Source organism: Sesamum indicum, linkage group LG3, assembly GCF_026168435.1.
Source record: "Sesamum indicum cultivar Baizhima isolate 11 linkage group LG3, ASM2616843v1, whole genome shotgun sequence".
Classification (NCBI taxonomy): domain Eukaryota; kingdom Viridiplantae; phylum Streptophyta; class Magnoliopsida; order Lamiales; family Pedaliaceae; genus Sesamum; species Sesamum indicum.
The window spans coordinates 22,888,537-22,903,880 of record NC_142659.1 but is presented as its reverse complement, the minus strand read 5'-3'; the positions used below and the strand labels follow the sequence as shown (position 1 = coordinate 22,903,880).

Sequence of the window (15,344 nt, the reverse complement as noted above, 5' to 3'; positions counted from 1 at the left end):
AGAGCCCCACCGTATGGGAACATCCCTTATAAATACAAGTTTACTCTTCCATACGAAGGAGACTTCCCATACTCTCTAACGTCTCTCACACCTTCCTGACACCTTTCTCACTCTTTGGACGTCCACCTCACGTCCCTCATACTTCTCTTACTCTCTAAACCACCTCTCTCACTCTCTAAACATTCTCTACGCACTCTACAAGCACGTTATCACGTGTTCTTACACTTTTCACCGACTTTATTCACCATATCTCAATTTTAATTATATTTATTTATTTTTGACTTTATTCATTCTCAAATTCAATACAACTTGAGCGTCGGAGTGTTGACGTCTTTTTTGTAGGTCCTCCCTTTAGGATTTGCAATCGCCTTGGCCAAAAATGTGAGCATAGTCCATATATATTAGACTCGTGTGTTTTTTTAATGCATCAATGGTGTTGTATGTGGGAGCACATAGTTGAAGACAAGAGTAACAATGGAGATTTCCAGCAACTTCGCAAACAAAAAAAAGGTTGTGGAGGCACCTAGCAATACCCGGGCTTTGAAAGTTGTTGCAGGAAACCCTTGCCCCTCCGCCCTAGTGGGGTTTCCCCCGTCAGTGGTGCACCCTCCACCAGTGGAGCGATGGTACCATGACCACCTAGACTCACTGACTGAACCTCCACGTCACAGTACCTCTTTATATAGGGAGGTAAATTGTTTCATTTTAAAAAGTATAGGGGGGTAAATTACAATATTTTTCTCATAAGGGGATAATGTACTCATTTTCAATATAATAAGGGGGTAAATAACTATTCACCCTTTTAAAAAGTTATAAGCATTTTAAAAGAAAAATTACGAAGCAGCTTTACAGAGCTTATATCTTTCAAACATGTTATTATAAAATAATTTGAGAAATTTGTTAGCTTAACCAAACACCCTCTTAATCATCATAAAATATTTTCTCACTAGAATTTATTGACATAGCAGCGAATTTGGTCATTCTAGTCCCATCTAGACATTGAAAATTAAACAATCCCTATTATACCAATGACTAAATTGTAGTCACTCTTTTTGAGATTCGATATAATTACAAATAATTCTTTGTTTGTTTTGAAAAATTAAAAATAATTCTCTAATTTTAATGTCTGCATAACAACAAATCTATTAGGTTTCATCCAATTTTTGTGATAAACTAACCAAAATTCTCTTTTAGATTATATTATAGGTTTGTATATTTTTTTAAATTTTTTCTAAAATATTTTTATGGACTACTTTGCTCTGTGGATTATTTACTATACATATCCTCAGATTGTTTTATATTTTTTCAAATATTTTTTTGAGAAAAAAATAAGCAAATGACATTTAGTAAAGTTCTGTTCATTCTTTCTGCTACATCATTTTGTTGGGGGGTGTAGGGGTTGTTCCATGCCTTTTGATACTGAACTTTTCACACAGATAAAAAAATTGTTTATTGCAAAATTCAAGACCATTATCAGTTCGTAATGTGTTTCAGTATTGAGAGGACCCCAAATATCTTCATGAACATAATTTAGAATGCAGTTTGAAGAAGACGGACCTGGGGAAGATGATAAAGGAAAATGCACTCTATGTTGTTCTCCTAGAATGCATTTATCATAGAAACTTAAATTTGAAGGTTTTTCATGCAAAAAATCATTTTTATGCAATAATTCAAGTCCTCTAAAACTAATATGACCAAGTCTCTTATGTCATAAGTCGGTTTTATTTTCCTTTAAAACATTTACAGCGAAAGAGTATATTTTATAGTACAAAAGTAGAGGTTTCTTTTCCTTTCTGCTTTAAAAATGGTAAGAGAACACTTCATAATTTTCATGACCCCTTTTCCCCACCTCCCTTCCAACCCTTCTTGTTCTAGGGCTGAGCAAGAGATTAAGTTATGAGTTAGGTCAGGGACATGCCTAACATTTTTAAGGGTAATTCTTGAACCATTTTCAAAGGTTAAACAGACATTACCAAAACCAAGCACATCACATAATTTTTGTTTTGCCATGGACACTGATCCTAAATTTTCAGTTTTATAGTTCATCAAAATTTCACTATATGGAGTCATATGAAAATTGCATCCAGAGTCAATAAGCCATTCAAATTTATTTAAAGAATTTTCAACACAATTTATATCAGAAACCATATAAACTCCATCTAATGTTTCTTCACTCACATTTGCAGAATCTTTTTTAAACTTCTTTTATAAAATGACCCCTACCTCCACAATTGTAACACCTATAATCTTTCTTAGAATTTTGTTTTCATCATTTCTTTTAATATTAGAGTATTTAGACCTAGAGGGACTTCTTCCTCTACTTTTGCTTCAACTCTTACTATGTTTCTAAATTTATAATTACAGTTCCTTGTTTTAGGTTTTCCTCTGACAAAGTTAACTTCACTATTGCTTGAACTAGGTTGATTAGTTTTTAAATCGAGTTCCTTACTTTTTAAGCCACTAATTACAGTTTCAAGACTTACATTAAGCAGCCTTAACATCCCCATAAGATTCAAGTATAGCATTAAGCAGGACAATAGGTGAATAGTCATCTATATTTTTATCTCCTATTAACTTAATATCTTGAATTAATTTTGTAAAATCATCAAGATTTTCTTCAATAGTTTTAGATAAATCAAGTTTATATCTAAAATTTTTTTCAAGTAGAAATAATTTACTAGGAAGTGAAGTTTCAGTAAAAAGTTTTTCTAATTTTTCCCAAAGTTCTTTGGCAGAATTCTGTTTACCAACTTTTCTAATTACATAATCAGACATATTTAAGATAGTTGAAGAATAAGCGTATGCATCATTTTCAAATCATTTTTCTTTAGAAATATTTTCAGCATATTTCCCATCTATGGCTTTAAAAACTTTCTATTGGATCAATATATCTTTCATTTTTTGTTACCATATAGAAAATTAGATTTTCCATCAAATGGTTGCAGGTTATATCCAGCCATAGATAATAGAAAATTTTACAGATAATATCACAAAAATATAAATAGAGATAATAATCTAGAATAATAAGAACTGGGGCGTTTAAACTACCCCTCAAGCCAGATACCCGACGGCGTCAAGAGCTCAGCCAGGTGAGGACAATAGCAAGGTTTTTGGGGAAGGGGATTATTAAAAAGTAAAGTATTAGAGTAAGAGTAGGAACAATATTACCATATATGTGGAGTTTTTGAGCCAGAAACTTAACCCAAGGCTCTGATACCACTGTAAGGTGTGGATCGCTCACTAGCTCGAACAAGCATACAAAAATTTAAAAAATTATTATAGGCCTTTAGGGTTGAACAAACCCCTATAACAAATTACAACAAATATAATGAATAGAAAGAATAACACAATACTTAATCCTAAGAACTACATGATTAATGAAATATAATGCATGTAACAAACAACAAAAGTAAAGGCTCAGATTAGCCAAGATCCAGAAGCCACACAAGCTAAAAGGCCACAACCCTTCATATCACACGGTTGCTTGAACTCACAGTGCCACAAAGGCCTAAGCCACAAAAGCTTAAATCATAGAACCACCAAGGTCAGCCACAAAGGCTTTTTCACAGTGCCACAAAGGCTAGGCTACTAAGGCTATCAATTAACCAGTGCCTTCAAACTTTAGAGCATGAAGAACTGGTCAAGGTTCAGAGAAAGGGAAGGAAGACGAAGATGGGGTTTTTCACTCTGTTATCCACCGAACCATTTTAGCACTAGCCATTTAAAGATACTGGCCATTAAATGGCTCGTAACAACCATTATCGGAGAACGAACAGTCACAAAGGAATCGAAGGAGAAGGGGGAGACCCAAAGGGTCGTTTGAGAGAGAGAACAGAGAGGCAGACGGCTGGGAAGGGGATAAGGGTTAGGGTTTGAGTGAATGACAGAGAGGGTATTAATAGGGCAGCAGGCGGGTCAAACCTCGGTGCGCCGGGTTGGTGGCTCAGACGGCCTAATAGGCCACAAGTGACATCAGCCGTCCAGTGGTGATGAAAAGGGCCCAAGCCAATTGGTTTTGGGGCACTTTATTTACAGACTATAGCTCTTGGTTGTGGCAAATAATTTTTTCATGGTGGAAAAACTAGTTTTTTGCATCAGTTTTGTTTAACTGTAGTTAAAGTACTCATTTACCATGGTTTTTAGCCATAATCATATATTGTAGCCAATAGTAATTTTTTGTCTAGTGTATGAATTTATGAAGGCTTAATTTTTATCTTTGAAAGCATGTTGTACCTGATCATGTGCGTAGAGAAAAGATAGTTGAACTATATATTTTCTTTGAAAGGACAAAATAGTCATTAGTCAGGTGTAAGGACCAAAATGGTAAATATATATTTAGGGATTGAAAACGAATTAGTGACAATATATGAGAACTAAAACTGTAATTATCCCACTTTGGTCCTTTCATTAAAAATTCGTAAAATTTAACAAATTTGTTAGGGAAAAAAAATCATAAATGAAATGCCAAAGAATTGAACCCACACATTTATTTACCTTCACAAGTAAGTGGACTCACCACTACATCAAACTTATTTTTAGTTGCTTTGCTAAATGACATTATTTATAACTTAAATTAAAAAGAATATTAAAAAATCTCAACAATCATACTGAAAAATTTCCAAAATTGATCGTTTTAATAACCATGTCAAATCCTAAAGTATTCCTATATACCTAACCAACCAAAATAACATAAATACCATACAATTTCATAAATTATAATATATAAAGTACATAAAAAAGGCCATAAAATTCATAAATAAAATATAAAATTATGTCATCAAGTACATAAAAATAATCTAAAAAATATTCTAAACATCAATTAAAATACAATAAAAAAATTAGTTCCATCACAACAAGAATATTTATTATATGTTCCTTTTCTTCTCCTTATTTCTACTCCCACTTAGTTCTCCTTATTTCTACTCCCACTTAGTTCTTAGTTTACGTGGCTGCTAGGATTCGTGAAAAAAAAAAAAAATTAAAATTCCTTTGGATTGTTGTCGGAGATTTGGGACTAGGTCATACTTTGTGAGACATAAGTAATATCTGAGTTACTAAAACGTCAAGAAAATAGATTTTTTTTTTTTTTGGCAAAAGTCGCCTATGCCTAAGCGGGGGGTTTGGCAGACCCCTACCTGTTTATTATCTCAAAAAAGTTATAGTGTACAATTCAAAAACAGTAAATGAGGAGTACTTACTCCCTTTACAATCAAAATAATTCTAATCTATGTGCAAAATCAATGATGATGAAAATCTACCTATTCTAACTTGCTGCGTAATGCCCCCGCTAATCTCTTCCCGAATGCCTGACCAAAAATCATCTCAAAGCATCACTCAAGCTCACCGACGAAGGTAGGGAGTGCCCAATTTATCCAGTCTGATAATGTCTCGTAGTACTCCCGTAATGTCCTCCTGATACATAACCCTAGTCAATTGCCGAGACGCGGCGTCCTTCGCAAGATAATCAACCTCTCCATTAGCATCTCGAAAAACATGTCGTACATCCGATCCTAATTCCTATTGGAGCTGCAAAATGCGCCATGATCAAATGTTGCACCTCCCACATCCCAGATACTCATGACTGTAAGAGCTGGAGAACTACAGTAGCATCCACCTGAACAACTATGGGTGCTAAACTGTGTGCTCTAGCTAGCTCTAGACCATGCCAAACAGCAGTAAGCTCCGAAACCACACTAGTGGCCGTACCCAAAGCAAACTGGTATGCTAGATGCACCTGTCCAATTTCATCCCGAATAACACCTGCCGCTGCTGCTGGCCCGGGGTTCCCGAGCGAGGACTCGTCCGAATTCAACTTAAACCACGCCGGAGCGGGGGTACTCCAACGCACCACTCTGGGTGCCCGAGGCACCATCGGCCTTAAGCAAAAACCCATAGCTAACGCCCGGTGCAAATCCCCTTTCCACTGTATGCTCGTCATAATCCGTGCAGTATATAGTGTGCGAAGCTGGCGCTGAACCTCCAATATGATTCCCGTTGTCGTAAAATGTACCTCTTGATACTTTGCAGCATTTCGTTGCGTCCAAGTAGACCATAGATACAAAAATGGTACCAAAGTGCGAATGTGCAAATCTGAGTGAAACGGGGTGGAGTATCGCTAGAAGTGCACCATAAGACGCAAGTTCCCCATTTCACAAAGTTGAAGCCCAAAGACGTTAGCAAAGTGCAGCCACACATCTCGAACTATTGCCCCTTCAACAAACAGATGAGAGATGCTCTCCTCTGCATCACAACATTGGCATTTTGATGGGAAACTAAATCCCTTTCGCTTCATGCGTTCATCCACCGGGATCCAATCCAGGAAAAGTTGCCATAAGAAGACAGACACCATTGGCCGCAAAGAACGGTGCCATATATTTGTAAAAAGTTGCCGCCGAGGAGATACCACTCGAATGGCCTCCCATGCCGATGTCGTGGAAAATGTCTCATTACTCGCCGCGGTCAACACAATTTTGTCTCGCTGTCCCACTGCAATAGGAATTTGGCAGATAACATGTGCAATCTGTGGCGAGTCTATCCTGAAGATCCTGGGGACATTCCATTCTCCCTCATGCCAATAATAGTATACCGGCTCCATAGTGTCAGGGGCCCCGTGAACTAGCTGGGCTAAAGGCTTCTCAACGAACCAATTATCATGCCAAAAAGACACTGCACCCTCGCCCAAAGTCCAGAATATTAGAGGTTCCGCCACATCCCTGATGCGACACAGATGATGCCAACAGAGGAATGATTGCGATTATACGGCACATGAGTAGGATGACGGGTCCTACAATATCGGTCATGCAAGAACTCCGACCATAAGGATGATTTCTACCTAAATCGCCACCAAAACTTTATGAAAAAAGTCCGAACATACTCCGCCAAAGTCCAAAGTCAAGAAAATAGATTTGGTGGATGGTGATGCCTCTCATAGGTCAATAGGAAGGTGCTGGTTCAACTACTTGGTAATAATCCCATTTATGATTTTTTTTTAACAAATCTATTAAAATTAACTAATTTTTAACAAAAGGACCAAACTCGATGAAATCTTTAAATTCAAGGGACTTAGTTTGATGAGCATGAAATATGAGGGACCAAATCTGGATAGATGGCATACTTCAGAGACCAAAAGTGATATTACCCTTAATTATATCAATTATTTTTCGTTTATGTAAAGTCAAATCTAATCTATTTTACATATAATCTTTTTTCGAAGATGCTATAACTGATAAATTACTTAATATTTGATATATAATGAACCACAATATCTGAATATTATATATGTAGATATACTTAGACAATAATATAAAATATAGATTAGTACATATAAATATATATTTAATGATAATATAGTAATTTCTTCTTTTATAATTATTAGTGTTTATCTAAAAAAAATTAATCATTATAGGGAGAATCGCTTCATGATTATCAGTTAATATTAATAATAAAAATACATCAATTTTATCAAAAGGTATCTATTATTATTGCCATTCAAAATTTAAAATTACTCAATAGATAAAAAAAATTGTAGATTATCATGAAAAATTCTCTTTCCACCTTCACATTTCTCGTTGTACTTATATTTTCGATTGGTAAAAAGCAATAATTTTAAAAACATGACAAAGTTATTTTTTAAAATTGACGATAAAACCAGTATGCACACGAATGTATCTCGTGTCAATAATAATGCAATGATTTACAACTCAATATTATTCATTAATAAGTTTAATATTTATTTTGTATTTTTATGTCCCAATAAGACGCAATATCTCTAATTTTATTATTTTTTTCTCGAATATCTAACTTTACAAAATTAAAGAAATAAATTAAAATAATTACTAATCAAAGATATTGCCATGACAATTTTAAAAAATGAGGAACCCTCCTATTTGTCCTCTTCTTTTAATTATTTTTTAGTTTTAAATTACTTATGAAGTACTCATTTTATTTTAAATTTAAAATATTTATAATTTTTATTGTTCACTCTTAAAGCACATATTCACCTTATGGTACCTTTTTTCTAAATTTTATTTTACCACCTAATAAAATAACATATTTAAAGGAGAGTTGGATCTATGTACATTAAAAAAGATTCATCCATCAAATGAATAATGAGGGTAAATTACATTTTTGGTCCCATAAGTAGATCTGTTTTTAATTTTGGTCTCACACTCAGGCCAATGTGCACATTGAGTCCCATATGTGGTTTTTTTTTTTTTTTTCAATTTGAGCACCATTGAGGGATTTCCGTCCAATTGATAATGACAACTACTCTCTCCGTTAGTCAATACAATCAAAAGAAGGGTAAATTACATTTTTCGTCCTATAAGTGGACTTGTTTCCAATTTTGGTCCTATATAAATTTTTATGCTTTATATTAATTGCGAGATGGGATCATAATAAGTATGTAGGCGTAAAAATAAAATTAAAACATAAAATAAATCAGCATAATCTAATAAAATGAAAAAAAAATCAGATAATAAAATTAGTCAAAGGATGGATACAAAAATTATAATTTCAAAATTATAGGGTATATATTGATTGTTACTGTAACAAAATATTTTGATTTTTTGGCTTAATGTACTGTAAAGAAGTTGTAAATATTAGGGCACATTTTTATAGAAATCATCATTTTGCTAATTATTGTTAAAAAAACTTAATTTGAAAATGTAATATTAAAAAATTCTCGTACATGGAATATTTGACATTAAAAGTTTAAAAAATTAATATTTTAGCTAATTATATTTAAGTAAATAAATGAGTAAAAAGTGCAAATAAATTCTTTAGGAAATATTATAAACAAAGAAATAAAATTAAATATCATTATATCACCTTTAAAACTTGTCATATAATATACTAAAATAACCATTAATATATTTATTGTGAAACTTAAATATGAAAAATATTAATTCCATGCATGAATAAACAAAAATTGATTTATCCACCTCATTTTCCAAATAGGAAAAAGATGGAATCATTTGTTGGTTTTCGTTTGAAATAAGGGGAAAATTGCAAGCAATTCTATTGTGATATTATATATGAGCAAATTATTCTCTTATAAAAAAATAAATAGCGACTTACCTCTCTGTATTTTTTAAAATACAATAATTTACCCCCTATGATTTTTAAAATGAAGCAATTTACCTTCCTGTATAAGGAGGTAGATTGTTTCATTTTAAAAAATACAGGAAGATAAATTACTGTATTTTTTTTTATAAAGGGATAATATGTTCATTTTTAATATAAGGGGTAAATTGCTGTTCAGCTTTTTAAATAATATAATATGATAATATTATAGGGCAGTCCGTTTGCCATACTGTAACATTCTCTGCTATTGTCTCCAGTTCCAACAGAAGTTGTTTAACACGAGAAATTAACTAATTTAACAACGAATTCTACCACCACAAAGCATTCCTCGTTGTCATGAAACACAGAAAATCTGCACTAAAGGATTCCCTGAAGGAATTTCCTCAAAATACGCAAATTAAAACAAAGAATCTTTCATCGGCAGGTGATGGGGAGCAGGAGGAGGGTTGAATCGTCGAACTACAGAAACCCATGTTTGACAATGCATCAGCCATGGGCTTCTCTACTTGTTTATGGCATCAAACGCGTTGAAGGCAGATCATGGCCTGCCCCTGTTAGAGGTACTGTACAACTCTATTCAATCAAGTTTTTGCAACCCCTTTCGCAGATTATTTTGCTTCCTCTTCTTTGTTTTTTTTTTTTTTTTTTTTATATTTTTCAATGCTTATTATCTAAATTTCGGGATTCTGAATTTGTGAGTTTTAGGGTTTTAGGCCGCTCGCATAGTTGATTTTTCTATGAAGCTTGTTATATTTTGAGTAATGGAGTCATCTTTCTCTCATGTTTTTCCAATCAATATTGAACTTTCTTGCTGATTTCTATTGCTCGAGTGTAGCTGCTATTGGGGTTGAATTCGAGAATGCAAATTCTTTTTACTTGGCTATTGTTATGTGCTTTTGGGATAATGTTTAATGATTTTAGTGGAGGTTTAGTGATTGGCAGAGGGATAGAGACTTACTGATTGTTGCACTTCTGTAGTGCGTTATATGTGTATGTTTTCTGTCTCATTGTTAATTTGAGTATAAATGGCAGTGGTTGAAAAGTTGGTGCTCTGAGTGAACGAACAGAAAAAATTAGATCTTAGAGTTGATGGTGGGATTTTGATTCTTTTTGCTTTTAATTATCAGGTAAAGATAAGACAGCTTTCTAAATGCAATGAACTTATGATATGGACTGAAAATTTCTATGTTCTTCGTAATTTTGTGCTGTGTAATGTGAGTTTGGGCTTAAGAGATGACAAAGTTAGGTGATTTAGGATGTTGATATGGCTTGATTAAGGAGATTTGAGGTTTTTGATTTGTGGGTTAAGATCGGACTACCTTATGTGAGAATTAATGGATCAGAGTCCTGCCATTGCTCCTCAATAAAGCGGTTTTCTCCCTGTCCGACTGACAATGGTTTAAATTTTTGGACAATATGTCTACTGTTGAATAGTGTGGTCATATTCTTGCATGACAAATAATGTCCGGGTCATGATTCTCGACGTGATAGGATTAAGTGTCAAGATGTAGGCATCACATTTACTGTTACAGAAATATATTATCAATAATCAGAATATTCAGAACGTACTGATGAAGAATGTTGAATGGTTTGTTTTCCCCATATTCAAACGTGAATAACCATGGCTTGCCATTAGAATGTTTATGATATTTGGCATCTACAAATGATGTTCTGTTCTGGAACTTCACATTGTACAACATTTTCTATGGTCAAAATATTAGACTTCATAAAGAGATTCCTTTTAACGCTATTTCATTTATCTTTAGGGTGGAATTTAGACTATAATTGATCTAAGCATTGCTAGTAATGTCTTGAGGATTCGGAAAGCTCTAATGCATTTTGTCCTTCTAGTTGGGGTTGTCAACTTCAACGTACTTCAGTTTTTCGTTATTTTTGGAGTATGCTTCTATATATTGGTCTCCAACATGTTTTTGGCCTCTGGGGTATATCCTACTTAGTATCACCATGCTGCAGTCTGAACCTACATTCTTCAGTCGAATTTAAATCATTATAAAATTTCAACAAGCTGTTCAGGCTGACTGGGCCTTGTATGATGGAGAAAGTTGAAATGGCCAACAGCCTTGTGTCACGTGGTTGATTTAACAACCATGTCATCTGCTCAAGAATTACACTAGACTCATCAGTAAGACACCTAGTAAGTTTCTTTCATACTGGCTTGGTTTCTTCTTAGGATTCTGAGGTGACTTTGTCTAAAGACATATACGAGAATATGTGTCTCTCAATTGCTAGATCAACAGTAATGTGTAAAACCATATCAAATTAATCATGTACATTTGCATGTATATATATTCTTCTGTGTGTGCATTCGTGTGCAATTGAGTGTGCATAGATGTTAGAACAAAGTTAACATTACATCTGACTTTTATGTCCTTTCCAAAGGACGGCTGTGGATTCATGCTGCTAGTAAGATTCCTGAACCGGAGACAATCAGAGCCATGGAGGACTTTTATAGAGAACTCTATGCAATGAATGGAATAACAGATATCAAGTTCCCAGAGCATTACCCAGTCTCCAGACTTCTAGGTATACCTCATACAAATTTTTTGATGCCTCTATATTTCCTATCCTCCATCATTCATATACTGGGATTTTGCACACATGTTTGTTTCTGGGGATTGATCTGCATTTGATATCTTTCTCCTGATTGGAAATGGCAAATACCAGGACCGTAAAAGATCAAATGTGGATTTGCATTTAGAACCACTTTTTTCAATTTGCATCTGATTGAAAGCAAAACATTTTAGTTCAACTTCCAATGCATGATCCCACTTCAGCTGCCAAAGGGCTGCTACATATTGTTCTCAGGCACGAATTTTGTTGCGATAACCTTGCATAACCCAAAACTTCATCTTTTAACAGGTTGTGTCAACGTGGTTGGTTGCGTTACCTGTGAAGAGCTAGTAAACTGGGAAGAACTACCTGCATCAGTGAGCACTTAAAACATCATATTTTAACTCAGTCTTTTCAGCTGTATTCATGTAAATATTGGTATAATTTGCTCTTAACACGTCAGCATATTCATGCACGGAATATAAATCTGTCTACCACAGGTGAGACTAGAAGGGCAAACTGCTTTTTGTTGGCTTTGTGAGCAACCCCAGGTTTCTTTCTTTCCTTTGTCTTCTTCTTCTCTCCTTCAGTTGTTGGTTCTGTTTCTTTTTGGAATACCATACTGGTTTTCTCTTTATCCGTAATCTAAATTATTTCAATTTTACATTCCACATAATGATACTTGTCAATTAATTCATGCAGAAACTAATAATCCCATTTGAGATGCGCGGATACCAAGGAGTTTATAATTTGGAAAGGAAGGTAGTGGCAAGAACCATTCTGTATATTTTCACTCAGCTAATCTAATTTATCACCTTCTTGTGTTGCTGTGGAATTTGGATTTACTTGACCACTTACATCTTCTCACTATATCCCCAGATATATGAATCGGCTGTTAGAGGTCTCTCTTCTGTTAAACCTCCACTACCAATTAAGTTTCCACATCCAGATCCGAAAGATCCTTTCTCTTTAAGGCCCGGCTCTCTTGCTTCTCGTCCAAATGGCTCCAGAATATCAGAGGAGGAAAAATCACCTAGTCTTGTGGCAGCTATTGCCGGCGCCAGAGCAGCTGCAACACAATTCGCAAAGAACAATATGTCTCCACCAACAACTGGGGGTGATATTGAAAGCGATGAGAAGCCCGTATCATCCCGAACAAGGAAGAACCAAGGGGAAGGGGTTCAGTGACTCGGTGGGGAAAATACCAGAGAACTCTGATGCCTAAAGTTTGAGTGCTAATTTTATTTAGACGGTAAGCTAAGCCCGTAAATTCTGTCCGTTTATTTGGGTGGTCGTTTCCATTCTGTCTTCCGCTCAGGCTCATTTCTGCGCAAGAATGTGCAGCGGAAGTGTACATGTAAAGTATCTACTAGTTATTTACATGACATATTCTCATTGTTCTTGGCAAGAAGTGGCTTTGTACTATAGTTTGATAGGAAATGTAAAATAGAAGGAGATTGTGTAACATCGTTTTCAATTATACTAGTAAAATGTCTCCGTGTTGCATGTATTGCATTATTTTTAAAAAATATTAAGTTCATAAAACTATCATTTGATATATTGAGTTAGGAGTAGCCAAATCAGAGTCAATTATATAGCAAATGTAATATATTTATTGTATGATAGGTGTATAATTCAAAAAAATCGACTAATTACATAGCAATTGTATTTGTTTGGTTCGATCAGACTTTGTTTTGGTAAGAATTGTACTTAAATATAAATCAATAAATTAAAAAAAAAACTTTAATTAATTTTGACCGTGTTCATTATGAAAACCTTTAGTTATTCAGAATAATACGTTCTTCATAAATTTTCTGTAGGAATATTTCAATCCTTCTTTTTCATAAGTAAAGGACAAATTATATTCTGTTATTCGATATTATATCTGTTTCTATACTCTGTCATTGAATTTTTTATTTTGTCAATTTATTATTTTAACTTTGTAAAATTTGCATTTTGCCATATATGACTGTTTTTTTGTTGAAAAAACATTACATGTTGTTCATATGTGAAATAATTTTCAAATATTACATGTGCACTGCATATCATGTTTTTACGGGAAAAAAATTGGTTTAAAAATAATTATAAATGATAAAGTGCAAATTTTATAAAGTTGAGATGATAAGTTAACAAAAAAAAAAAAAAATTTAAATGTCAAATTAAGTGTAAAGTTGACATGATAAATTAACTCATAAATAAATTATGTACACAAACGTAAATTTATGCATGCCTTTTCGGATAATTTCTTAACCTTACATACTTGTCTGTGTTTCTTCGGCAGCTATATCTTTTACATTATTAAGACATGTACTTTAACTCTCTCAAGGTAATATTTAATATTTAAAATCAATTACATAATTTGGGTAGCCAGATATTCATTATTATGATTCTTTTGTGATTAATTTTAAATTTATAAATAGATAAATTTTGTTTATTAGTACTTTTAAATATTTCAGTATGACTTTACCCAAAAAAAAAAAAATGTTAGTATATATATGTATATTGCATTTTAATATTTAAATTAAAATGTATGTCTCTTCGTATTCCTCCTATTGAAGTTGAGGTTAGTGGATGTTTATGGTTATATGTTTGTAATAATCTTTCTTCAATACCATCATCCCACTACTACACCATATTCATACACATTACTACACATTTATCACCACTTTCTATTACATAATTGTCTACTAATTCACATTAAAATGGTGGATGATTTCTACATCTATTAAAGGGGATATCATTCTACTTATTTTGAGACACACATATACACATATACTACATGTAATTATTTTATAAGAGAGAGTTATATTAGTTGTTGGAAGGTATTCTTTTTTGTGGAGCTTTGGACTTTACTACTTGTCCAAGGTGAGTTAGAGCCATACGACGTTGTCGGGTTGTTATATTTTGGAGAGGTAAGTCAAGAGTGATACTATTGGACCAGCGAGAATTTTACTGCAGTGGGCTTGAATTTTCTTAAAGTAAGCGAGATATTCGCGCCTCAACTTGAAGATCTATTTTCATTCTTTCAATTATAAGTTGTTATTTTTACAATAATTTTAAGGAGATTCATATGGTTACAGTTGTAATACGAGGGGATGTTAGTGTGGGAGATCTCCACAAGCCCTTTTGTTTCACTCATTTCAAGAGATGGAAGGGTAAAGTACTTTTTAATCTAAGTTTTCTCAAAATTTCCTATATTCTCAAAAAGAATCAGAACAAGGTTGATGACATTAACATGAATAATGATGAGTATGCTATCCACTAAGAAAAAGTGGAGAACTGCAACTATGATGCATTCAAATGTCGGTATAATATTCTTAACTGTCTATCTGATAATTTTTATGATTATTATGATAGAACATATTCTACTGCAAAGAAAATTTGGAAACCGTTGCAGAGTAAGTATGATACCAAAGAGACAGGTGCGGAAAAATATGCTGCTAGCAGATTTTTTTGATTTGAAATGGTGGATAACAAATTAGTGGCGGACCAAGCTCAAGTTTTTATTTATGATAGTTGGAGAGCTCAGGCCGGAGGACCTCAAAATTAGAGATAACCTTGTTGTTTGTGGCATCATCGACACACTTCCACCTTCATGGAAGGAATTTCATAAAACAATGCGCCACAAGCAAAAAGAAACGACGCTTACAACATTGATAATGCAAATCCGCATGGAAGAAGAGGTAAGG

The 15,344-nt window shown here is 33.7% G+C and overlaps 1 protein-coding gene across 1 annotated transcript; it reads left to right on the top strand.

Annotated features, from left to right (window-relative positions):
• Positions 1-9,391: 9,391 nt before the first annotated feature.
• Positions 9,392-13,165, top strand: LOC105158454 (RNA-binding ASCH domain protein). Its single transcript, XM_011075219.3, has 6 exons — positions 9,392-9,644; positions 11,485-11,628; positions 11,965-12,032; positions 12,156-12,206; positions 12,358-12,417; positions 12,535-13,165. Exons 1-6 carry the CDS (start codon positions 9,512-9,514, stop codon positions 12,841-12,843), a joined length of 765 nt encoding a protein of 254 aa, XP_011073521.1. The 5' UTR covers positions 9,392-9,511; the 3' UTR covers positions 12,844-13,165.
• The last annotated feature ends 2,179 nt before the right edge of the window (positions 13,166-15,344 follow it).